This window comes from Microtus pennsylvanicus, chromosome 15 (assembly GCF_037038515.1).
Source record: "Microtus pennsylvanicus isolate mMicPen1 chromosome 15, mMicPen1.hap1, whole genome shotgun sequence".
In the NCBI taxonomy this organism is placed as follows: domain Eukaryota; kingdom Metazoa; phylum Chordata; class Mammalia; order Rodentia; family Cricetidae; genus Microtus; species Microtus pennsylvanicus.
The window spans coordinates 9573687-9600119 of record NC_134593.1 but is presented as its reverse complement, the minus strand read 5'-3'; the positions used below and the strand labels follow the sequence as shown (position 1 = coordinate 9600119).

Genomic DNA, 26433 nt, shown 5'->3' with positions numbered 1-26433 from the left:
ATGAACACTGGAAATCCAAGAGTCCAGGTTCCCTGTAAGAGAACTCTCAATGGCGGAGCCACTTCTCCAGCCCCCAAAGGCAGACTTCTTAGCACCTCAGTGTTTCAGATGTGTACGACTATCCTAAATGTGGGCGCAGACCTGCAGTTCTAGCACTCGGCGCAGCGGAAAGCAGGAGTTCAAGGCTATCCATGATTACAAGGTGATCCGAGCTCAGTTTGGGCTACATGAGATTCAATTTCAAGAAAACCACAATCATTGCTAAATTCAAAATTTTTATTCTAAATTACGAGTATGGCCGAGTGTGGATTTGTGCAAATGTGTAAGGAGTCTTCTAGCCTCTTGGGCAGGAGGCTAGAAGACTGCATTGGATCCCCTGGAGCTACAGCTACAGTTGCGAACAGCACATCTTCAATCTTAGTACTTTAGAGGCAAAACAGGTGCTCTCTGAGTTCTGGGCCAGCCTGGTCTACACTGCCTCAAATAATAAGATGAAACATTCAATAACAAAATGAGTCATCTTAACTTTAGTAACTAGAGAGGTTAGCAAAATCCCTCATGGGTTCAAATGTTTCATAAGCTCCTGTTAATAGCTTTATGTCCAGAAATGGAAACACAAGAAATTTCCAAGGACAACACCAATTAAAAAGTTAACTAATGCAGTCTCAAAAACACAACAAAACACAGCGCCTCATTATGTAACCCTGACAGACCTGCAACTTGCTTCGAAGACCAGATTGATTCAAACTCAGAGATCCAGCAGCTTCTGCCTCCTGAGTGCTGTGCCACCACACCCAGATTTTTCTTTAAAAAAAAAAAAATAGCATTTTTCCCTGTACTGAAAATGAAATTCGGGGTGTCTCCTACATGTTAAGCAAGTATTACTACTAAATCATATCCCCAGCTAATTAGTATAGCTTATAATACTAAATATATCAACAATGGAATTCTGCAGATTATAGGCAAATATGGAAATAAACATTGAAGCCGGGCGATGGTGGCGCACGCCTTTAATCCCAGCACTTGGGAGGCAGAGGCAGGCGGATCTCTGTGAGTTCGAGACCAGCCTGGTCTACAGAGCTAGTTCCAGGACAGGCTCCAAAGCCGCAGAGAAACCCTGTCTCGAAAAACCAAAAAAAAAAAAAAAAAAAAAAAAAAAAAAAAAAAAAGAAATAAACATTGAAACCTTTATGGTTTTCTATTAAATTCAATTTTGCATTGTCTGAAAAGACTGTATTTTATCTTCTCAAATCCCCATAATGTGGACTACGCCCACCCCAAACACCCCTGCTTGTCTCATGATCTGCCTAGAGATGCCAGGAATAGAATATAGGAACTCCTGTCTCTAGAGATACCTTATTCTGGATATTTTGCAAGTGGAATCAAACAATATATAGTCCTTTAAGACCATAATGTTTCCCAGGTTCAATGACATTATAAGTACGTATCAGTAATTTATAACTTTCTACAGCCCGATAATATAGATAGGCCACATTTTAATTTTCCCTTCAGCAGTTAGCAAATGAAAAGCAAATAAATACACTGGTAGATGTGCTCGCTTCGGCAGCACATACACTACAAATGCACGTACGAAGTCTCATACCAAGAGGAAGCTGGAGCCAGGCACAGCCCTGTGAGTGTGGATCCCAGCACTCAGGAGACAGAGGTGGGAGGACGGCCTGAACCAGAGGCCAGACTCAGTTCTACACTCTGTGATAGCCCACCTCAGCTGCTGGGGATGCTCATGGATCCCAACCACCCAGTAGTGATCAGATTTCCCTTTGCAGTGCTCTCGTATGTTACAGACAGGAGTCCACGTGTTCCCAAGCCCTCGGTTAAGCATCCGAACACAGCCTTCGGAATCCACGTAACAGGGGGTACCTAAACAACCAACGACAAAGAAATCACTTGAAAACACAGCTATGCACTGTTAAATAAACTTCCAAAAATACACACCAAGGATTCAACTTTCATTTCAAAAGCAAAGGTGGAGGAGATAATTCAGGGTTGCTTTCTGCAAGATTTTCATTACCACACAGACCCAACTGAAGAGAAACCCTGACTCTGACTAAAATTTATTTTAAAAAACAAAAACAAAAAAACAACAGTTTCAGTGAAAACTATGCCCCCTGCTGGGATATAACAGTAATTATTTTTATGTCAATTCAACTTTTTAAGAAGTTCAAACATACATCTGAAATCTCCTGGTTACGAAAGATACAATAATCAGCACTTGCTCTAAGGTGATGCTTTGGTACTGTTTTTATGCCTCTTTTCTCTAATGGTCTAATTACTGTTCTGTCAAAAGCTCCCAGGTACGTGATTCTTAGGAAGAGAGAACATCACTGCTGACCACCTACTGTTGCTCCTCAGAACGTATGTACCCCTTTTGTTATCGTCAATCATTTCCATAGGTGCTAGACCCAGTTGGCACTTGAGGAAAGGAAAAGCTAAAGAAATGGAGGCTACTTGGAGCAGTATTATTCCGGCATAAATAAACAATAACATTCCAACAGAAATGGCTGATAAGTTAAAGATGAACCAAGGTTTTCAAGTAAACCAAATGGCCAATGAAGGACATACATCCCTAGTAAGCTATATTTAAGTCCTTGAAAGAGCTAGCAGATGCTTAAATAAGGCACCTGTCATAAACCATTGTAACAGGTCAGTAATAGAACTCCAAGAGAAATATCATGTGATCCATTAATGAAACTTTTATTCATATATAGTACTTGTTTGTTTTTGTTTTTCGAGACAGGGTTTCTCTATGTAACAGCCCTAGCTGTCCTAGAACTAGCTCTTGTAAACCAGGCTGGCATTGAACTCAAAGAGATCTGCCCACCTCTGCTCCTAAGTGCTGGGATTAAAGGTATGCACCACCATCACCCAGCTTTATGTAGTACTTTTAAACAAAAAATTTTAGCATTTAATCATATATGGCCAAAATATTATGACTTAACATGTATGTAGTCAATGTAAATGAAATACTCAGTTTTTTGATATTCCCTTTTTTAATACTAGTCTTTAAAATTCAGTATTCTATATCTATATCTCAATTCAGACTGGCCACATTTCAAGTGTTCAAGAGCCACACATAGATTAAACACAATTTTAGAAACTTTCTAACTTATGTATAGAATTTATTGGAAAAGACACAATTTTATTAATGATCTGTATCTTCTACTTGCTATGTAACAAATAAATACTAGGAAACATAGTTTTCCAGAGTCAGAGAAATGGCTGACTGGGTGAGAGCACTAGCTGCTCCTACAGAGGACTACAGTTTGGTTCTCAGGGCACACAGAGGTGGCGCACAACCACCTCTAACTATCGCTAACATAACATAATTAAATTTTAATATAAACAGTATTTTAAGTAAACACTAAAATAACAAAGTTATTTTCTTCTTGAAATGTCTTTATTATAAAGAAAGGAAACGCTCTTGCCTTCAGCAGAAAACCCCAGCCACGCAAGGTAGGACTTCCTTGTAAGAGGAAGAGGGTCGCCATGCAGAACCTGTTTTTTCTTTTGCCCCAACTCTAGCAGCTGAACTCCAAGGCACTGATCTCCATCAAACCCTGTACCTAGAGAAATGCACCAGAGGTTATTCAGCCATAGTCAAGTCTAAATTATATTCTGGAATTAATTTACAACACAGTCTTAAAACAGTACTATCTTTATAGTTAACCCACATGAGGAACCGTTCTGATACATTAGAAACAGATTAATGTAACTACACCGACTGTGTATGAAGTGGTACTCGTTCACTCAAGCACATCTGTGGAGAACATAATCGGTACCATTCCCTGGTCACGATCTTAGACTATATAATGTAGAAAGGGAACTAAGCGCACGCGTCCATCACTTTCTGCTTCCTGACTACGGATATAATGTAACCAGGTAATTTAATAAACCTGGTTGCCTTTACACCCCACCATGACCGACTGTGCCAGAGTAAACTCTTTCTCCCTCGAGTTGCTTATATCACGTGCTCTATACCATTATCATCATTATCATTATTATTATTGGTTTTTCAAGACAGGGTTTCTCTGTGTAGCCCTGGCTGTCCTGGGGTTCTCTGTTGACCAGGCTGGCCTCGAACTCAGAGATCCACCTGCCTCTCTGCCTCCCAAGTGCTGAGATCAAAGGCATGTGCCACCACCGCCCCACTCAGGTACTGTATCACAGCAACAGGAAAAGAAACTAAAACAGGGCCATTCAGAAATAGTTGGATACTCTGTCCCAAAACTCCTATCAGACCAGGCTGGCCTTGGCTCTTAGAGATCCCCTGCCTCTGCTCCCAAGTGCTGGGACTAAACATGCCCCACCCCTGCCCGGCTTCATTCACCTCATTTTACAAGACTAAGATAGCAAGTCTTACAGTCAAGCATCCTGACACAGTCTAACCAAAGACACTTATCTGAGGAATGAAACAAAAGGAGATCAGTGACAACAGAAACAGCTCAAGTAGCTTCCATTTTACTCAAGCTATATTATCATATAAGACAAGGAAAACCTACCTCTATGGTAAACAATGCAAAGCTGTTCTCCGTGTCCTGCCATTGACACCACGGGTCCAGGAAGGCAGAAGATTTCTTTCTGAACGCCTCCAATAGTAAACAATCGAAGGAGCAAGGCAGTAGTAGCAGCAGCAGCCCACCCTTGACCAAGACATATAGCTTCAATATCTTCACTCTGAGGCATATCTACTATCCACTCCTTGCTTGAATCCCAAGAACTGAAGTGCAGGCAATGAAGCTTGCTAAAAATAAATAAAACAAGCCAGAAACAATTGAATTTTTATATTCTTTTACTTCCCAAAACAGGATTTGTCCATGTAGCCCTGGCTATTCTACAACTTGCTCTACAGATCAGGCTGGCCTCAAACTCAGAGACCGGCCTGCCTCTGCTCCTGAGTGCTGGGATAAAGGCGTGCAGCTATGTGCTATTTTTATATATAACTAACCATGATGGCAAAGTTTATTTTTCTTATCTTATTACTACAATTGGTTTTAAAGAAAATAATCATGAGGTTCATTTGGGGGAGGAGAGCTTGCCTATGTGCATGTCTGGTGCCAGGGATACAACCACTGCCCTTAAGGTGATAAACACTCTGTGACTGTGTTACATCCCAAACTCATGAGATAAACTTAAAATAATTTACATTAAATCTGATGACTCATATTTTGAAGGATATTTAAAGACAGAAGAACATATTTACAATATATTAAATGTAAAATATGAGGTAAGGGCCATCAAGAGTGTCTGTTCCATAAGGTGCACACAGAACAACAACCAAGACTTTAAACAAGTTAGAAAGTATCAAAACTATGTAAGCAACAGTTCTCATTAACAAAAAAATTAACATGTATGACCAAAGAGAGAGAGAGAGAAAGCAATCAGATATCACCAGTAAACTATTAACACGGCTAAAAGCTGATATACTTCCTGTCTCTTCTCTCTATGCATTCGGAATGCAGGCAGCACCCAAATTTGGTATCAGAAGAAATACTGATTCTCTGAATACTAATTTTATTTTATTTTATTTTTTTTTTTAGTATTTTTTTTATTGATAAAAGGAGGCTGAATACTAATTTTAAAATAAAAAGGAAATATACAGAGCTGTGATATCTGTCTACCTATCAAATCACATAAACTAGTCAACAATCCACTAACCAAAAAGAAAAACTTGCTATATACTACATTTTGATGTCATCTTCCTTTTAAAAAATTATTTTTCAAAGAAAGATTTCAAATCTAATCTATGACAAAGCAAACAAAAATACTGAGGCCAGCAATAATACAAGACTAGCACTGAATTAATTATAAGAAATATAAACATTTTTTCAGATAATAAATAATAATCTATACTTTGAAGTAGTAATTACTCACAAGTATATACCAATCTGTCAACTTATCAACCTGAAGTATGGTTATATTTTCTTGTATATAAATTATTGAAAAGGAGGGTTCATACAAAACGAGGTCAAGGATACATGCCATATTATTAATTCTAGGAGAATTCTAAAGGGAATTCAGGGGAACTTAGGGAACTGGCATTTTCTGAACATTCTACGAATGTTACATTATTAATAGTAATAGCAGTGACAACATAAAACATAATCTCATCTCTCTTGAATTAGAAGTCACACCCTATCATTTTCATATGCAGAAGATGCAACAAGGAGACAACTAAGAGCAAAACATATTCTGAGCTGTACTGGTGCTTACACCCAAGCCTAGTTTCTGGTATTCCATAGTATGAAAGACACAGCTTGATCTCACAGTTCAACAATGCCAGATTCCCCCCCCCATACCTTGCTAATTCATCAGTGCTTTCACATGCCAACAGAACAGCTTCATGGGAAAGAGTTCCCATTGTGTAGTTGAAAGCGTTTGATAGGTGTGTTGCATGATGGATGGAGGTGTCGTGGAATTCCACATCTATGGCACTGTCCTGATCATCATTATAACAACGAATAATCCCAACAGAGTTCCACACCTACGAATACGTAAGACCAGTTAAGAAAAACAAACTCCTAAGGCCATGTTACAAGAGCACTGACCAAGGACAATAGCTCAATCTGTACCCAGAGTTACCACATTTTATCTAACTCAGCACAGCTCCAGAAAACAGTGGTAATTTCAGAGCTATAATGACTAATTATTCTTTTCCTTTATAAAAAGTCACATAATCAATTAGCAAATGGAATACTTAACATTTTAAGAATTACATAACACAATTGAAAAAGCACTTATCCAAACCATTAAATTCTTAAAAATAAATACCTCAAACTTTGAGCTTCTACACAAATAAAGATATAAATGCAACATTTATTTTTCTATTCAAATAACTGGTTACAAGATAAATATACAAACTGTAAAACAACATAAACTGGTACCATTTGGAAAGTTTATCTTCTACTGATGTACATACACTACAGGCTCACACTTGGTCCTGTCAGTCTTTCTTTTTAATGTATTTGAGTGTTTTTCCTACATGTATGTATATGCACCATGTTCATGTCTGGTGCCACCAAAGCCAGAAGAGCATGTTAACATAGCTATAAATAAAATATTGACACTAAGATGTATTGCTTGATGAGAATTATTAACAAAGTTTTATGATGAAATACCTCCTTTTGTATTTATACTAAAATGTAAGCCAAGACCAGGTCTTCGGTAAAAACATCTAACAACATTTGCAGAAAGAAAAACATCCTGAACTTTCAAGCTCTCAAACTTGAAGCAAATGCTAATATTTTCATTAATCAATTCAAGAAACATCTTAATGCTCACTGTGTTATACCTTGTTTTAAATACTAAGATATTAGGTTCTCTATTCTAATTTTTAAAAATTTAAAAAGTTTTATGTGTGTGGGCTTTTAATCTGCGTGTAATGTCTGTGTACCACTGTAGAGGTCAGAAGAAGATATTCAATTCCCTGAGACTGGAATTACAGACAGTTGTGGGCTGCCACTTTGGCTGGGCAATTGAATCTAGCCAGCACTCATAACTACTGAGCCCCTAAGATACTAACTAGTTTTAAAAAAGAACAAGCTCACTGGGCGGCGGTGGTAGTGGTGGTCACACCTTTAATTCCAGCACACAGGAGGCAGATGCAGGTGGATCTCTGCAAATTTGAGGCTAGCCTGGTCTACAGAGTGAGTCTAGGACAGCCAGGATTGTTACACAGAGAAACCCTGTCTCAAAAAACCAAAAAGGAAAAAAAAAGTGTTATAAAAACATCTTCCAACAAGTGTTTTATAATCCAAATAATATTTTACATAAAAATATAGCCAGACATGACAGTACAATCCTAGTACTCCGGAAGCAAGGGCAGGAGGCTATCACAAACTTGAGGTCAACCTGGTCTACATAGTGAGTACTAGGCTACTCATTGAAATTCTGAGGAATAAGGTTTAGAAATATCCCAACAAGTATTACAAGACATACAGTCATATTTTTATTATTTTATTTTGCAAAACAGAATTAACAAAATTTTCAATAGTAATACTGAAATAAGATTAAAATTTTTAGTTAACCATGAAATAACCTACCATAAAATTACATCAATCAAATGCTCTAGCCTACTTAAGCAAGGTTTTTAAAATTATTTTTGAATCTATCAAATAAACTGTAGGGGAAACAATGCTTGAAGAATTACTTGAAAGTCAGGTGTAGCTGAAGGCTTACCATGAATCTGTGAGAGAGATGCAAGGGTGTAGAACTGGGCTGGAATGGCTTCTGTCGAGGCGTTGGCATGGGCCCATCATAAAATGGCCTTTGGGATTTTGTAAGGGGGAGATTATGAATACTGCCAGCCTGGTCATCTTCCCCTTCCTCTTTGTGAAGACCAGTGTTTAGCATTGTTGCATCTACAGAACAAAGAAGTATAAGACAATCATAATTAACAACCTAGAAAAGGAAAAGCGTTATGAAGAGCAGAGGGCGTTCCTACATTTCTCAGGCTGACACACTACTCGCCTCTTCCGGCACGTTAAGAAATGGAGCAACGATGCAAATGTCCAGGGAGACAGAACACACGGTGCCTTACGTCAGTCTAGGCAACGACACCAAACTCTGTTAATAGTCTCTGCATTGTTAACTACCATCCAGTTACAGTAAAAATACTCATTTTGCCAATTCTTGATTTCTATAAATCAGTTTCTATTTCTTTTTTAAGACGTTCTGGGTGGATCAGCAAGATGACTAAGCAATTAAAGCTTCTTGCCGTGCAAACCTGGTAACCTGACTTTGATTCTGAGAATCCACAGAAAGGTAGAGGGAGAGAACCAACTCCATGTATGCTGTGACATGCACACACACAAATCATAGAACACACAAGAAACATAATTTTCTTCAAAGTCTGGGGCTGTAGAGACGGTTCGGTGGTAAAAGTGTTCGCCGCATAGTTGTGGGTCTCAGAGACTGAACCCAGACTGTTAGCCTTAAATAGGAAGGCACTTATACCCAATAAGCCATCTTGCTGGACCAGGTTTGTAATTTAGTTTTGTGTGTCTTTGAGTGCAAATACGCATACGGCATGATGCGTGTGGAGGTCAGAGGGTAACACTGGGAAGTGAGTTCTCGCCTGCTGTCTTGCGGGACCTGGAAATCAAGCTCAGGCTGGGCATAAGAGCCTCTATCCTTGGAGCTAGACTTCTCTCTAACTTTTCTGTTGTCAATATCATTGAGTTCATCTCTATTATTTCCTATTTGTTTGGAGTATAACTTACCTTATAGTTTGTTAGAAAGACTTAGAGGGCTGATTTGAAATTTTTTTTAACATAGGATTTAGAATGCAGTTCTAAACACTAATTAAGCCATCTGATAGTTTTAATAACATCTGGAAAACTAATAGCAAGGGGATTATCACACGCACAAAGTCAAATTCCTACCAGCTGAGTTTTCATCATCTCCCAGGACATGACTTCTCCGTCTGAGACGATCCGCAGCCAGCATGAGGTCATCGTCCTCATCCTCATCATTTATGATTCCTTTTGAAAAAGAAGGCATCTCGACCGCATTGTCATTTAGAAAATCGCCAGCGCTACTTGTATCGTCTCCATCAAAAAGATCATTGTAATCCTTTTCCACTCTACTAGACACCTTGAAAAAATCAAATTAGAACATATTAGTAAATGACGTAGAAAAACACAATTAAGCAAAAGAAGGCTCTTTTTCTTTTGCTATTAATGTGGTGCCAGAGATAAACCCAGTTCCTTGCACATAAACGTATAGCCTTGATTTCCAGAGGCAACCTCTTTGTGATTTTGGGTTTTTGAGACACTGTCCCATATATCCCATATTGGCCTCAAATTCACTATGCCACTGAGTGATCTTGCTGCCTCTACCTGGCAAGTGCTGGGACTACAGACAACCAAACACACCTGTCTCCTAAAGACATGTTCAAACTCTGCCAAGCATGTTCCTATAATTTAAAGTGACTAGCCAATACACTGACTTTAGGTGCTGTGTACTCTGGAGACAGGCCAGATGCAGGGACAGTCAGCAAACACCATTTGCAGGAAGCTTCCTGAAGTGCTATCACCATGTAGCACTGCTAAGTCGGCCCGCTCACCCTGCACCTCTTTTCCAGACACTGCTAAAGAACAAGGTCCTTCCCCTGACACTCCAGCTCACTCGGCTGCTCCCCAGACCCCCAACCACCCTCACAACCTCCCACAGCTGCCTGCTGACCTCCATGCCGAACTTAAAGGCCTGACTCTTTTCTACATCTCCCTCGAGGTTCCCAGCAACTGCTGGGAGTTCCCACTATTGTTTTCCTTTCCAACTCTAATAAGATAGTCCTCAAACTCCCTCCTAAGTCCATGTTAACTTGTTTAATTAATAAAACTAAGAACCCACAAAAGGGAACCCCAATTTCCTCAATAACATGTAGAGACCGTGAAAGGACACGGAGTCCACGAGAAAGCCAGCACCCACCCTGCAGAAGAAAGCTGGAATTTGGGAGAAGAGCTGTGACACTGGGAGGAACAAGAGCAAGGTCACTGTAACTTAAGATGCCCTTTCCAAACGCTCTGGAATTATCTATCAAGGAAATTCTTCCTATGAATTCACATCACAGTCCCCTCTGTGAAAACCTCGGAATGTTCTCTCAAGGTGTAACATTTTCAATGCAAAATGAATCTTTAAGTGGGCAGGGTCCACATGTGATTCAATGAGGACCCTGAATTTTTGTTGTTTTGTTTTTGTTTTTTGAGACACGATTTCTGTGTAGCCCTGGCTGTCCAGGAACTCGTTCTGTAGACCAGGCTGGCCTCGAACTCACAAAGATCTGCCTCTGTCTCTGAGAGCTGGGACTAACAGTGTGTGCTGCCAAGCTGCCTAGCCGAGGGCTTGAATTTTAAATTGTGCTTTCTTTGAATGTTCTTATAGGATGCAGTTCTTTTTAAGTATAGGGTAAAAGAGACAACTGGACCAGGAAACCAACCAATCACTGAGCACTCTGACTCTGAACCCAGAGTCAGAGAAAGAAACACTCCCTGTATTTGAGACCTGGGCCAGGGAGAGAAACATCTTTACCCTTGAACCCAGGGTTGCCAGCTCAGAGCAGGCTGGGAGCTCAGAGGACCAAGCAGAGAAGCCAGATGAAGCTTGAAGAGCGGAGCTAATTCCGGGCAGAAAAGATTGATAAGCCAGTTGAGACCTGTCTCGGTAATTAAATCTTATTTTTTATTTATTTGTTTGTTGTTTTTTGAAACAGGGTTTCTCTGCCTATCTCTAGCTGTCCTAGAACTCACTCTGTAGCCCAGGCTGGCATCAAACTCACGGAGATCTGCCTGCCTCTGCCTCCCTGAGTGCTGGGATTAAAGGCGTGCACCACCACCATCAGGCTCAGTTATTAAATCGTAAGTCTTAGTTCTAAAACATTTAACAATTCTCATACAAAATGCAAAAGTAGTATTTTACAAAAAATTACAAAGTAATAAAAAAAGAAAAAAAACAAGAAAATCATTTAGAAAAGCATTCAATGGAGCAAGCAAAGCTTCCTTGTGAAATACGTGAGAAATTTAGGTTGAACAGATGTAAATAGCTTTATTACAGATGATTACTGAACATCTAAGATAGAAACAAAAGCTGTAATTTCACAAGAAAATAAGGCGGTTTACTCTATTTCCTAAATCCACACCGCTGCAGAAACACATGGAAAAACTGTTCCAGCACAGTTCACACTATTTTACCTTACTGCTCGACACCTTGCCACTGAGGTCGCAAACATTCTCCAGGATCCCAAGGTTCCCTTCCACATCAGTGTAACAGATTCGACCACAGGTAGGATGCCAGGCCAGGCCACAAACTGCATAACCTTTCTCGTGTTTTACCCTAAAAGTGAAAAAGTAGGCTCTTTTAAAGTCACAGTCACTGGACTAGAGAATGTGATTCAGTAGTAGAGTCCTTGCCTAGAAGCATTCAATCTTCAGCACCATCCAAAACCAAATCAAAACTACATTTCTTTACTTTCTAGGTAAATTTGAACATAAAGAAATTACACAGTACTGGAGATGGCTCAGTGTGTAAGGACTCTTGTCACCAAGCCCGAGTTTGACCTCCAGAACCCTCACGATGCGAGAACTGACTCATGCAATGTCTTCTAGCTCTACAGTACACTGCAACACACATGCTCTCTCCAGTGTGCACGCACACACACAAACAATGAGTAAGTAAATAAATATTTAAAAAACTAAATGGTTTTCATCATCTAAGAGCTATTTTCATTTTGATTAACAGTCAAAATGGGCAAATATTTTCTAATAAAACAAAAACAATAAATTGTACCTTTCCATGCAGTCTTTGGTTTCCACATTCCAAACTACAATTAAGCCATTAATAGTACCTGCAGCCAAATACTGCCCACAGGGAGACCAGGTAACTATATTGAGTGTCTACAAAGAAACAGTTAATAATAATGTATATTTAGAAACTACCCACTTTATTACCCCCAAATAGCTTTAAATCTCTAGTCTATATTATTCTAATTACATTTTAAATGGCAATAAAGTGTACTTATTTTTAACCTTTTAAATAATCTTCAGCTATTAGCATATGTTGTTTTGCTAGCCAAGAAGAAATTAGTACCTGCCTAATTCTTAACAATGAAATGTAACAGTATAAAACAATGTTAACATCCTGAAGAGAAAAAAAAAGAATCCCCTCTAAGACTCACCACCAAATAAAGACACCAGTAAATGAGGTGAACATTAGCAAGTAACTGTTGCTACCCTAAGCCTTGAACCGCAAAAACATACATAAGTATAAATAGTGAATGAATATACATCAGTAATTTTTGACCTAAAATTTGATAGAAATGAGGAAATGAAAGACAGAGACAGGATAAGAAAAATAACAAGGTGTTAGAGAGGTGGTTCAGTGGTTAGGAGCACTGGCTGCTTTAGAATAGGACCAGGCTTGGCTCTCAGCACCCACATGGCAGCTTACAACCATACAGAACTCCAGTGCCAGGGGTTCACAGCCCTCTTCTGGTCTCCTCAGGCACGAGGCAAATACACAGCCCACTTATACATAGGCAAAAAATAACAAAAACAAAAAACAAAAACATACACTTAAAGATTAAATTTAGCCAGGCGTGGTGGCATACATTTCTAATCCCAATGAGGCTGAGGCAGGTGGATTTCTTTTCTTTTTTTCTTTTTTCTTTTTCGTTTGTTTTGAGACAGGTTTCTCTGCAGCTTTGGAACCTGTCCTGGAACTAGCTCTTGTAGACCAAGCTGGCCTCGAACTCAGAGATCCGCCTGCCTCTGCCTCTTGAGTGCTGGGATTAATGGCATGTGCCACCACCGCCTGGCAAGGTGGGTAGATTTCTATAAATTAAATACTAGCCTGGTCTGCACAGAGAACTTAAGGCAGAAAGGGCTATGTGGTGAGACCCTGGGGCGGTTTTAAAGAAACAGCCCCCAAAGCGAGTGGAGGAAGTGTGTCACCGTGGAGGCGGGCTTTGCGGTCTCAAATATACTCAGGCCACGCCCAGTAAGACCCTTCCAGCACCGTGTCTCCTGCGCACCACCATGCCACACCAGGACCGTAACTGACTAAACTGACTAAACTGAAAATGTGGGCCATACCAAGTAAATGTTTTCCTTTACAAGAGTGGCTGTGGTCATGGTCTCTTCACAGCAACAGAAACCCTAAGACGGGTCCTGCCTAAAAATAAATAAATCTACAAAAAAAAAAACCTAACAATCTCTCATCAACTAAAATTCTAGAGACTAGAGTCACAAGTCTTATTGAAACTTAAAATAAAAATTCAAGAATAATTTAGTCTAATATCAAGCTAAGGGTAACTTTACTTTCTATAAATTTATTTATATACCCATTTATTTTTACATGTATGGCGATTTTGCCTGAATGTTTGCCTGTGTATCACAAGAGGGCATCAGACACCCTGAAACTACAGTTTCTTATGGTTGTGAGCTGCCATGTATGTAGGTGCTGGGAATCAAGCCTGGGTTCTCTGAAAACAGGCTGTGATCTTAAGCCCTGAGTCATCTCTCTAGCCCACATGCTTCCTCTGACAACTGTTTTAGTAGAGCATGCATTCAATTCTTGCTATAGTTACTGTTCCACGACATAGTCACTTATCAACCCACCTGAGAGATAGAACTATCTGAAAGATCAAATGGATTAGTCCAAGTTTCTCTTTTGTACAGCTTTACAGATTTTTCCACAGGAACTGCTAATAACTATTGGGAAAGACAAACAAAGTTACATAAATTCAATTTGCAGAGCTAATTGCAAAGCTAATCTAGGTAAACTCACAAGATATAAGAGCAAATTTGAATTTCAATTCCTATTAATAAAACTCAAAATAAATCACATGACTTGAAATTTTGATAAGAAAAAATAAAGAGTGACCATCCATCTATTACTTTCAATGAAAAACAAAGCAATAGCATAGTAGCTACTGCATATAATAAATAACATGCTTGTATGAGTGAGAGAGAGCAAGCCACCTCGGTGCACACAGAGAGGCCAGAGGACAACCTGTAGGAGTCTGTTCTCTTCTTCCACCTAGTTAGGTTCTGTGGTTCAAACTTAGGCTGTCAGGCTTGTCAGCATAAAGACATCCCACTGGCCTCTGCTTCCTGAGTGTTGGAATTAAAGATGTGTGCCACCACAGGGGGAAAAAAAGCTAGTCTATTTCTAAAGACTAACTTTCCTGTATTTTTTAAAGATTTATTTAATTTTATTGTATGTGTATTTTATCTATTTGCATGTCTGTGCCACTCACATGCCTGATGCCCATGGAGGCCAGAGGTGAGGGTCGGATGCCCTGGAACTGGAGTTACAGATGCCTGTTAACCACTTTGTAATTGCCGGGTATTGAAGCTGGGTCCTCTGAGAGAGCAGGTAGTGTTCTAAATTGCTGAGCCATCTCTCCCGCCTCAGAATCTACCCTTCTTATATCTAAAAATCCATCTAATTTTTGCTAGGAAATAAAGTCAGAGTCCTCAATTTTTTTAATTTTTAAAATTACATTTACTTTTATTAATTTATTTTGTGTGTGTGCATGTGCAGCAGGTGGTCTTCTCCCAGGTGTGTCTAGAGGATCAAATTCAGGTAGCCAAACCTGGCAGCAAGAACCTTTACCTGTTGAGCATCTCACTGGCTCTATAAAACTTTTAATGTCTTGAGAAGAAAATGAAATCAACTTCTTGTTTGGTCTATTCTTCCAAGAAACAGGTAAGTAGAAAAAAAATAAAACCATGGAGGGTCTGGGAGAAAGCTGGGTGGAAGAATGTGCTTTAACTACACAAGTTCCAGGGCTTAGGAAGAAAAGCAACCACAAAAAAAACAGCACTATCAAAACACTGAAAAAACAAAAAGTGTACTAGGCAGGTGGTAGCGCACACCTTTAATCCCAACACTTAGAAGGCAGAGGCCAGTGGATGTCTGTGAGTTCAAGGCCAACCTGGTCCACAGAGTGAGTTCCAGGACAGGCTCCAAAGCTATACAGAGAAATCCTGTCTCAACACCACCTCCAAGAAAAAAAAAAGACCCAAGCATTTTTTTCCATATTTAAAAAATGGTTAATAGAGTGAGACTGAACTGGGCAGTGGTGGTGCATGCCCTTAATCCCAGCACTTGGGAGCCGGGGACCGGAGGATCTCTGTGATTTCGAGGACAGCCTGTTTATAGAGTGAATTCTGGGACCACCAAGGCTATGCAGAGAAAACCTGTCTTGAAAAAAAATTAAAATAAAAGTAAAAAATACAAAAAAGTGGGGCTGAAGAGAGTGCAGCAGTTGAGGGTACTGGCTGCTCTTGCTGAGCCTGGGTTTGATTCCCAGAAGTTCACAGCAATCTGTAACTCCAGCCCAAAGGGATTCAGTGCCCTTTTCTGGTCCACTCAATCACCAGGCATGCAAGTAAAACATGCAAACAAAGAAATTAATTGATTAAAAATCTAACAACATATTTTACTTTTAAGTAGCATATAAGATATCATCATGGAATTATTTTAAAAAAAATACATAGAATGCTTCATGAGTATGCATGTCATTCTTGTATAAGGACCATCCTAAAGTTCTCTGTATCATCCCAATTTTAGTAAATATGCTACCAAAGTGAATTTACACTCTTAAGTGTTCACTCAACTCATGGAGGCTAAGTGTGGTTAGCATGGAGGCCAGCATTCAGAAAGAGGCAGGAGACTTCTGACTTCTGGACTACATAGCCCTGTGTCAAAGGAAAACTATCTTCAAGACTCAAAAGGAAGGGTCTGTTCTGAAAGTCTCTCCAAATCAGAACCAGTTCTACTCATCATGGCAAATATAAGCAGACTATAAAAATTCATGAGCCGGTAATCCTAATACTCAGATGCAGAACCATGAGTTTAAGGTCTTCCCTAGCAACACAGCAGCTTGATCATGAGCCCCTTCCCAAAATAAAACAAAAAATGCATAAATATATGCATGTGTGTAAATATATATAAGTATTCATGTATAGTGATGTCTTTATTAATAAGCATTAACAGTCTAGCTATAGTTACTACTTTGTAGTTTGATAGTTTGTACTTAATACATTTTAAAGTCTATTTCATAAGAACACGGAAGATAGTCCTCATTCTAATCGTTAGAGAGAATCTTACTTTCAGGACTACCAACATTTATCTAACCAGTTGCCTAAAAATAAATCCCTAAGACATTTGCAATCTCATTGGACGGTATAATTTTTGTTATACATATACTGTAGTGCACAGGTATAAGTATACTTATAGAATATGCCTAAAAGCAGCACTGAGTCATTATTCTGAGAAAGACTTCCATATCTCTGCAACCCTGCAAATAATCCTGTTTCAGAATTGTTAAATTAAATATTAATGAATAGGAAAATAAAGGAATAATTCATGTAAACATATAACTTGAAAAGATCTATCCTTTCACTTTTATGAGATTCCAAGGGAGTATTCATACTCTTGGCAAGTGTTATTGCTCATAGAGCCATCTTGCCAGTCCACACCCCAACTTTTCAAATTCTTTTTAAAAATTGTCCGCTGTCCTCTCTGCAAGCATGTTATGGCATGCATGCATACACCCAAACATCACATTCATATACACAATAAAATTTTTAAAAGTTAAAACATTTCTTGAAGCATTTCAGTATTATTTGACTTAGAGTTCTAAATGATATAATACAAATAAAATTATAATAAAAAAAACCCAAACTTCTCACATTAAAAATTAACAAGGACTGAAAGTGTTGCTTACTTTCCCGGCTCCAGGCTGCCACGCGAGTCTGCAGATGGACCTGGCATTCACAACATCATTGCACTTTTGTAGGATTGGCCAACTAATAGCACATGTCTGTTTTTTAAAAAAGAAAATTTACTCCTCTTCATCAAAATTTCTCTCAGGGCAGGCGGATCTCTGTGAGTTCGAGACCAGCCTGGTCTACAAGAGCTAGTTCCAGGACAGGCTCCAAAGCCACAGAGAAACCCTGTCTCGAAAAACAAAACAAAACAAAACAAAATTTCTCTCAAAACTGAGGTAAAACAGATTTAACAGGTGGTTTCTTCCATTTGTTATGTCTTGAGAAAATACAACTTAATACATTTTAACTGTCACAACTAATTACCTATTCTGTTTTAAGTCCTTCAGATACACGAAGAGTACAAACTTTACCCAGGAACACTCTCTGTGCACATTAAACAAACATGACTCTCACAAATCAAAAAGCCCAGAAAAGGCCTTCAATAAATTAAACATGTCAGCAAAAATAAATAAATCTTGAAAGGTATGCCATAAAATAGTAAGGCATCAAAGTTATCAAAGTCAGAACTACTTCCTTCAAGACTTCAGGCAGGAACTGTGGCTACTGAGGCCTACCTGTGAAGGATACTTCCCTTATCAGCCATAGTATGTGTATGGTCACAAACCCACTGACTGCCTCAGGGAGACCACACTGTTCCTTCTGCCCAACCAGAGAGTGTTTTAAAAAACGTGTACCAGGTGTGGTTCTATGTCACTCTCCAAGTCAAGTGTGGCTTCTGTCTTATTTATTTCTCTATCAGCAACATCTAATACAAGGCCCCAGGCAGAGTAGCTATCCTCTAAATATATAATGACCTAATTGCCCCTTTTACTATGAGTTAGTGTAAAAGAAATTAATGTTCAACATATTTATGTATATATAAGATTATCCTGGAATAATGAAAGCAATGTTTAATGCTACTCAAAGGGAACAGATTACAAAGATAAATAATTACTTGGATCAATAAGATACTATAACACCAGAAATATTATAGAAATGGGCAAAATGCTTTAAAAGTAAATTTTCTAATTTACCTGATCAGAAACATTCCACACTCTGACAGTTCCATCACAACTAGATGATGCCTGCAGAAATAAACAATGTATTTCTCTATAATTACAGTCATACCACATAGAAACTGGTTCAAATGAGTTAAAACAAGCCTTTGACCAAAAGGGTAAATATTTCTACCAATTCTCCCATAGCTTTAAACACATTGAAGAAAATGAAAAGGGAATGAAAGGCTTACCAGAAAGATATCCTTAGGATCAAAAGACAGACTTAAAACAGGGGCATCGTGTCCTCTGAATGCTTGCTGCTGGCTGTTATCCATCACGTCCACAACTTTGACCAGAAAATCACTACAAACAGTTAAGAGGAATCACATGAGTAAACACAAAAGTGTCTGGCTTGAGCATTTCAGAACAAGAGCGAATGCTGTAACACTGTTATAACAACAGAGTGTCACCCACATTCAGTAACTTGACCTTTCATTTCATTCAACGTCTTACCTTGTTAAAATAAAAGGACTGCCTACGCAGCTTCTCTAGCTACTTCAAAGGTATTATTGCTAATATGCTTAACAGTTGCAACCATTTTAGAAAGTTCTATAACATCCCATCTCAGCATCTCAGCAATCCAACAAGTTGGTTTTTTGGTCCCCCCCCCCGCCTATAAGGAGAATTAAAAGATTCAGAAACCAGGTATGGTGGTGCATACCTTTAAACACAGTAGAGGCCATCCTGGTCTACAGAGGGACTACACAGGAAAAGCCTGTCTCAACCAACAAACAACCACAGAGAGAGGGAGGGAGGGAGGGAGGGAGGGAGGGAGGGAGGGAGGGAGGGAGGGAGGGAGGGAGGGAGGAGAGGGAGGGAAGGAGAAGAGGGAGAGAAGAGAAGATTGACTCTGCAGAAATCTGGATTTTGGTTCTACCAAAAATAATTTTTTAAATTTCTAACAAGTTATCACCTTCCTCTGATCTTTTTCAGCACTAGAGGCAATATATTGTTTTTTTTTTTAAATCACAAGTTTGTCCTCAAAATGCTTTACTAAAGACTTGGCAACAACAATAAAGGTGGACAGTATCCTATAACTCTCACCCTTAGGAACCCTGTGTGAGAGCTGAACTTACCTGGACCCAGCAGCAATTTTAGTGCCGTCTCTATTGAAGACCACGTGGTTTGCATTTGTAGTGAAACGTGTTAATATGCCATCCGGAACTCCTTCAGGGAACGTGTAGACTTGGACAGTGTTGTTAGAAACTGCAGTGACCAACTTTCCGTTCTTAAAGAAAAATAAAAGTGAGCCATGTTGGCATAAGAAATCCAAATCAGTTAACAGTATCTTCATAATAAAAAATCCTGTAAAAACTGCAAAGCCTTATAAATGTAGTTCGTGTCTAGAGAGAACTCATCAGCATACTATTTGCCTAAAGTAAACACTAGTAAGAAAAATCTCCTAGCTTTAGAAAACTTAATTCTATCTTCACCAGCCAATCTTTAGCCTGTATTTTTTTAATATGGTAAGAAAAAGTTATATTTTAAAGGATGCCATGTATCATAAACACGAGGAGACTCAAGAGGTTATGAGAGAAAACAGTTTCCGTGCAGAAGATGACATCAAAAGAAAGTCGCTGCGGCAGCCCCGTGGCCTTTGGGACAGATAAAGCCTCACAGACCCACAGCTGAGACGGAGGGACACGGAAACATGGATGGAGTCAGCAATGACAGCTGGAAGACAGATAAGGAACTACTTCCCTTAGAGACCAGCGGGAGTCAACTGTGCTGCCTCCTGGATTGTGAAGCAACAGTGCTCTAGGTTTTAAGCCACCGAGTTTGTGGTACAATGTTACACAGGGCTAGCAAACTAATATATAATCCTCACTTTGTTTTCCTTCCTTATACACTGTTAATAACACAATGCATGATTATTACTGGAGAAAAAAAAAACACAATATAAAAGTGCCCTGGGCAAAAAGTTTTCTACTCGTATAAAGTAATCTATTAATATTGAGGTTATGTCATTTTAACTTTTTCCTAAACCCATGAAATACATTTGTATATTTAAAACCCTTAAGCATCATACTACACAGATATTTCTACAACTTTTCCTATTTTTCACTTATTACAAACATCTTTTCTGATGCAGATATACAAAAGCTATCCTGTTTTAATAGTTGTATATCTATTTTGTGGCTCTATCAAATTATAAAACAAATTCTCTGAGAATTTCCTCAACTGCTTCCAACTTTTGCTATTCCAGTGGTCCTGGGCTGTACATTTCGGTTAGTAGGATGCTCTCTGGCGTGCACAAAGCCTTGGCTTTGACCCCCTGCACTACATAAACCCAGCACGGTGCTGCAGCCTATGATCCCACCACTTGATAGATGCAAACAGTTCAGGTTCCGAAGAACAGGAGCTCAAGGTCACCCTTGGCTAAGTGAGTCTGAGGCCAGTCGTAGCAGAAGAAGACCCTCTCTCAAGAAACAAATCATAGAAATGGGGGGTTGGGGGGTAAAGAAAAATGCGTGCAATATATTCAAAACTTCTTTAAGAAACATTTTCACTCTCAGACTTAGCAGTTAAGAGCAGTTATTGCTCTTCCAGAGAACCTGAATGTTCCAGGTTCCCAGCCTGCAAGGCGGCTTACAACCACCTGTAACTTTAGCCCCAAAGGACCTGGTGCCCTCTGCTAGATTCGATGTGCAAGGGCAAACACACACATAATTTAAAAATAAATCTTTTTTAAAAAATAAAAAACTAAGTGCTTCCCCCAAAGATATAGTACAGAGTAAGGGAAATTAATATTTTTCTATAATCTTTCACCCAAACATAGAAGTCACATGCCAGCATTACTTCACATCGAGTGAGTTAAGTACCTTCAAGGCACATGAAAATGCCTTTTCTCCAACATTAATAGACTTGGGATCATCATCGTCCAAATCTTCCCACATCCTCACATCACCATCACTTCCACAAGTCACAATGAAACTGTGAAGGACAAATAGCATGAAAATGTCACCCAGTTTCAGGAATACTCTTTATGGAATGCTACTTTTTGTTGTTGTTGTTGTTGTTTTCGAGACAGGGTTTCTCTGTAGCTTTGGAGCCTGTCCTGGAACTAGCTCTTGTAGACCAGGCTGGCCTAGAACTCACAGAGATCTGCCTGCCTCTGCCTCCCGAGTGCTGGGATTAAAGGTGTGCGCCACCACCACCCGGCTGGAATGCTACATTTATATATTCTGAAACAAAATCAAGACATTAGTGAATATTTTTCTCATTTTTTTCAGATAAACATCAATAACAGACTGCTAACTTCTCATTCTATAAAATGAAGATAAGTTTAATGTTCTCTACAGTTCTTCCTGGCATAAAATTAATCCTTGTTTCTTCCTGGCATAAAATTAATCCTTGTAATAATGAAGAGACTATTTCCACATTGATCCATCATATATATCCCCAGTACCAATCAACATATGACACAAACTATAGCAAATGTCTGTTGAATAAATATATGAGCTCAACTACCCCAAAATAATTATTCAAATAAATAACTAGATGCATCTGTTATAGCTTGTTTTTCAAACTTCTCATCTCCCAAGTGCTTTTGTTTGTTTGTTTGTTTGTTTATTTATTTATTGCGTATGCAGTGTTCTGCCTGCATATATGCCTGCAGGCCAGAAGAGGGCACCAGATCTCAGTACAGATGGTTGTGAGCCACCATGTGGCTGCTGGGAATTGAATCCAGGACCTCTGGAAGAGGCGTCAGTGCTCTTAACCACTGAGCCATCTCTCCAGCCCCATTCTTTTTTTTTTTTATGTCCTACCTGGCTACATATAAAACTGCAAATTAGCCAGGCAGTAGTTATGCATGCCTTTATTCCCAGCACTCAGGAGGCAGAGGCAGGTGGATTTCCATGAGTTCAAGGCCAGCCTGGTCTACAAAGCGAGTTCCGGGACAGCTAAAACTACAGAGAGAAACCCTGTCTCAAAAAACAAAAACAAACAAACAAAAACCAGCAAATTAAATAAAAACAGTATAGGGCAAATGGCCAAAAAAATTATAAATTAAAAAAAGAGGAAGAGGGAGAAAGGGGAGGAAGGAAAGAAATAAAGAAGATGAATGTTTAGGAGAAAAGAATGATTAATTCCTAAACAGAAAAATCAGAAGAGGTTCATAAGAAAGTGCTCAGCTGGGGTAATAGCACTGACTATGATCTCAGTGTTTGGGAGGCAGAGTCGGTCTCAGCTACATATTAAGTGTGAGACCAGCCTGTGCTATATGACTTGTGTGGACATATGTGGCAGGGCAGTCATGGGGGTAACCAGTGCTGTTTGGATTAGTCTATTCCACAAAGGGGAACCTACTTGTGGTACAATAAAGCCTTTCAGAAGTCCATGCCGTGCCCTCCATAGTTTGTGTTTTTCAATTCAATATGATGAAACTTCTTCCTGACACACCAGCTACGACCCTGCCATCTACCTCACACTTCCACGGTCACAAGCTTAGACTGTCTTAACCTCTACAATATCGAAACGGATTCATAATTTCAACTTCCACTGTCCTAATCACTTAACATTTTACCTTATTACCCTTAGCATTCTAACTCAAACAAGTAAAAAAAATATTTTATATGATGTGTATGAGTCTTTTGTCTGCATGTAGTCTGTGCACCATATGCCTGCCTGGTGTCCAAAGACCAGAAAAGGGCATCAAATCCCAGAGTTGCAGATGGCTGTCAGCTGTCATGTGGGTGCTGGGAAATAGATCTATAAGTCCTCTGGAAGAGCAAGAGGTGCTACGAACCACTGAGACACCACTCTAACCCCTCATACAATTTGTATTGTACTGAAAAACAGAACTATTTATTTGCTTGTTTATCTATTTTTGAGACACTCTTATCATGTAACTCTGGTTGACCTGGAACTTACTAGGTAGACCAAGTCGGTCTCAAGCTCACAAACGTCTGCCTGACTTTGCCCCAGCGCTGGATCAAAAGCATACACCATCATGCCCAGCCCAGAACCCAATGTATTGAGACGACCTTCTCTTTCTCACTCCCTTAAATTCTCAAATCCCTTCTAATCTATCTTAGATCCCATGGTCTGTCACTAATATCTGTCTTCTTCTCATTGACCTTCTGGCCCTCCATCACTCTGGTACCCACGACAACACTCCCATGTTTGGTTAACCCGTCTATTTTCAAGTTTGCACTGTTAGAGCAGTTGAAGAATGCACATCCAGATTGTCTGTTCTCGCTTTAAGTCCAGGGAAGTATTAGTGCTGCCCTCAATCCAGCTACGTTTCCCTAGTCCATCCAACAACTCTCCCTCTCCCTAGACTCACGCCAACTCCTCTTCTTTCAAACAACTGCTTCCAGCTTTACTCAGACAGCAAAAGAATCTTTTTTTTTTTTTTTTTTTTTTTTTTGGTTTTTCAAGACAGGGTTTCTCTGTGGCTTTGGAGCCTGTTCTGGAACTAGCTCTGTAGACCAGAGCTGGTCTCAAACTCACAGAGATCCGCCTGCCTCTGCCTCCCGAGTGCTGGGATTAAAGGCGTGCGCCACCATCGCCCGGCAAAAGAATCTATTGTTGAGCGCATTTACTCTCCATCCTACCTGCACTTCACTTGTGAATCTGACCACGACATTCATTCCTCTCTAGGTGACTTCATTTAAACTAATGCAGCAGATATATCTGTACATAGGCTGACAAATCCATTCATGTTCCCAGTCAAGACTTTAGTCCTCAACACTGACAGACATCAAGCAAAGATACATCTATTTCTATCCCTAGCTCATTTTTCTGATTTCCAAATGTTCTCTTTACATTTCTAGTTGAACATCTGAAAGAAATCCTGTACTAACCTTGTCCAAAAGATAACTGGTAATCTCTACTCCCTGCCCCCTCTAAACCGTGCTCTTCTTCAAGTGTCAAGTATTCCCAGCACCTACAAATAACAGCATAAGTCCCTCAACTGTAACATCCAGATATGCAGACATGATCAGACGCCTTTCTCTCTGTCCTCAGCCACTGAGTCATCCTACTGATCACCTGTTTTCTCCAGGCCGACCTCCACTCTAGTGCTCACTTCTGCTAGTCAGCTAATAAAAGCGCCTCCTACTAAGTCATCCTCCATTCATCTTCTCTACGAATAGCTGCACTGTTTCAAACATAGTGCCTTCCCACTGTGAGGACAAAACCCAGGTTCTTATGTGTGGACATGCAAGCGTGTATGTATATTGTTTGTACGCCTGTGTTTATGTGTGTTCACATGTGTGTGTGTTCGTGTGCAGGCACAAGCATATGAAGGCAGATGTTTTCTTCTATAGCTCTTAAACACTGAGGCAGGGTCTCTCCTGAACCTGGAATTCATGAATTCAGCTAATCTAGCTAGCCTGCTTGCTCTGGGAATCCCCTGCTTCCACCTCGTAATCACTGGTATTGCAGGCCCCCCTGAATTCTGGTTGGTCATCTCCCTATCTCCAAACAAGATTAAAAGCAGAAGGCCTTGCATAGACACCCCGTCTACCTTCGCATATCCATCTCACGAATCTCCACATTACTTTACATTATAGCACAGATAACTTTTAATTTTTAAGCAAGCAGGGCACCTGGGTCCACTGGCCTTTTGAATATACTCAGAATGCCAACATTACCACTCTACTGCCATGCCCCCAACTCTTTAGACTTCTTGTTTCTTTCTTTTTCATGTGGCTGGAGACTGTATTACCACTAAGCTATATCCCTGGCCTATCTTTATTATTGCTTAATACCCACTCAACCCTCAGGGCTCATTTCAAGACACTCCCTTACGAGACACTTTCTGTCCTTTAACCTACATCGCCTTCCCGCCCATATGCTCATCACTTAGTAGTGCTAAGCATACTTCTAAATATACATTTATTTTGTAATTAATTTGTGCCTGATGCCTATTAATCCCAGAAGACCTTAACTTCCATAAAGGGAACAGTCATGGCTTGTTGTCATTATCTCTAGCCCCCAGAAAAGTAGGCTCACAAATATTTTTTTATGGACCAACAGAGAGGGGTGGCATTGGAAGCCACACAACTTAACAGTACTTGACAGGAACGGCATTCAGAAAGATAAAAGGGAAGAAAAGGGGCTGCAGAGATGGCTCGAGACTATGAGCACTGACTGCTCTTTCAGAGGACCTGGGTTCGGTTCCCAGCACCCACAGGGCAGCTCAACAACAGACACGAACAAAAGAAAACAAATATACCTTTTTTTTTCCTAAGGAGGGCTCGCCCTAGTAAAATAACAGTTTAAGAAAGAAACAGAAGAAAGTCAGTTCGAAGTCAGCAAGTTAAAAAGAAAAGGGAAAGAAAGAGAACAAAGAGAAATAACATTACTAAGGCCAAAAGAGGCTACCACTGCCGACGGGATGAGCGATTTGACAAGCAGTATGCAGTGAGCGAGCTCAAAAACTGAACGTGACACCGAATGAAATTGTGGGTGGCGAGAAGACGCTACTCTGGGGAAAGGATTTTTAACTTTCCTGAGATTTAGAACTACCACGACAGTTGAAAGCAAATAACTCAGGAAACCGACGCTTCTGTTTATCCCTGCCTCTCTCCCTCCGCCTGGGTCATCTCGGCTGACATTCACACCTGGCTAGTTTTTTTTTTTTATTTCCGGAGACGCTTACCTTCCAGAATCATCAAAACAGACGTCGGTGTGTCCTTCCGTGTGCCCGTACCTCATGGGCTTCTGTGTGGCCGGCATCTTTCCCTTTGCCTAACTGATCCGTTTTGTAAGAACTGGTATTTTCGTGCGCTCCACGCAGTCCTATTTCCCTCACCCGAGGAGCAACGGCACGTCACGGAGGAGAGTCTGTCACACCACCCGCCGGGGAGGTGACAAGCTTCTCCTCTGCAGGCTCAGGCAATGCGGGCAAGCAGCAGCGGGGTGCAACAGCTTCGGGGCTGAGGAAGGAGCAGTCCGTAGCGAGCAGCTTCCCGCGCTCAGGCGCGCTCGCCCTGTGCGCATGCGCGGCCCGCCGCCCAGCGCAGGTCCGGACCGAGGTCGCCGGGTGCTGGCGTCAGCGGCGCGCCGCCGCAAAGCCAAGAGCGGTGGCTGGGGCGGTACTGAACCCGGAAGTGGTGGCGGTCCCCGGA

At 40.2% G+C, this 26433-nt stretch overlaps 1 protein-coding gene and 1 non-coding gene across 2 annotated transcripts in view; both read right to left on the bottom strand.

The window, feature by feature from the left end:
* Window positions 1–26301, bottom strand: part of Wdhd1 (WD repeat and HMG-box DNA binding protein 1) — a 38847-nt gene extending 12546 nt beyond the window's left edge. The window contains exons 1-15 of the mRNA XM_075949482.1: window positions 25965–26301; window positions 21175–21286; window positions 19429–19580; window positions 18544–18655; window positions 18329–18379; window positions 17252–17347; window positions 14133–14225; window positions 12304–12410; window positions 11709–11850; window positions 9402–9612; window positions 8197–8378; window positions 6318–6502; window positions 4521–4762; window positions 3447–3584; window positions 1725–1881 (exon numbers count right to left, since the gene is read on the bottom strand). Of these exons, the coding sequence (XP_075805597.1) occupies window positions 1725–1881; window positions 3447–3584; window positions 4521–4762; window positions 6318–6502; window positions 8197–8378; window positions 9402–9612; window positions 11709–11850; window positions 12304–12410; window positions 14133–14225; window positions 17252–17347; window positions 18329–18379; window positions 18544–18655; window positions 19429–19580; window positions 21175–21286; window positions 25965–26041 (2057 nt within the window). The 5' untranslated portion in view covers window positions 26042–26301. The remainder of the gene's footprint in view (window positions 1–1724; window positions 1882–3446; window positions 3585–4520; window positions 4763–6317; window positions 6503–8196; window positions 8379–9401; window positions 9613–11708; window positions 11851–12303; window positions 12411–14132; window positions 14226–17251; window positions 17348–18328; window positions 18380–18543; window positions 18656–19428; window positions 19581–21174; window positions 21287–25964) is intronic.
* Window positions 16010–16114, bottom strand: LOC142836220 (U6 spliceosomal RNA). The gene has a single exon (XR_012908021.1). It is a non-coding gene; the product is annotated as a U6 spliceosomal RNA (small nuclear RNA).
* Window positions 26302–26433: the final 132 nt, after the last annotated feature.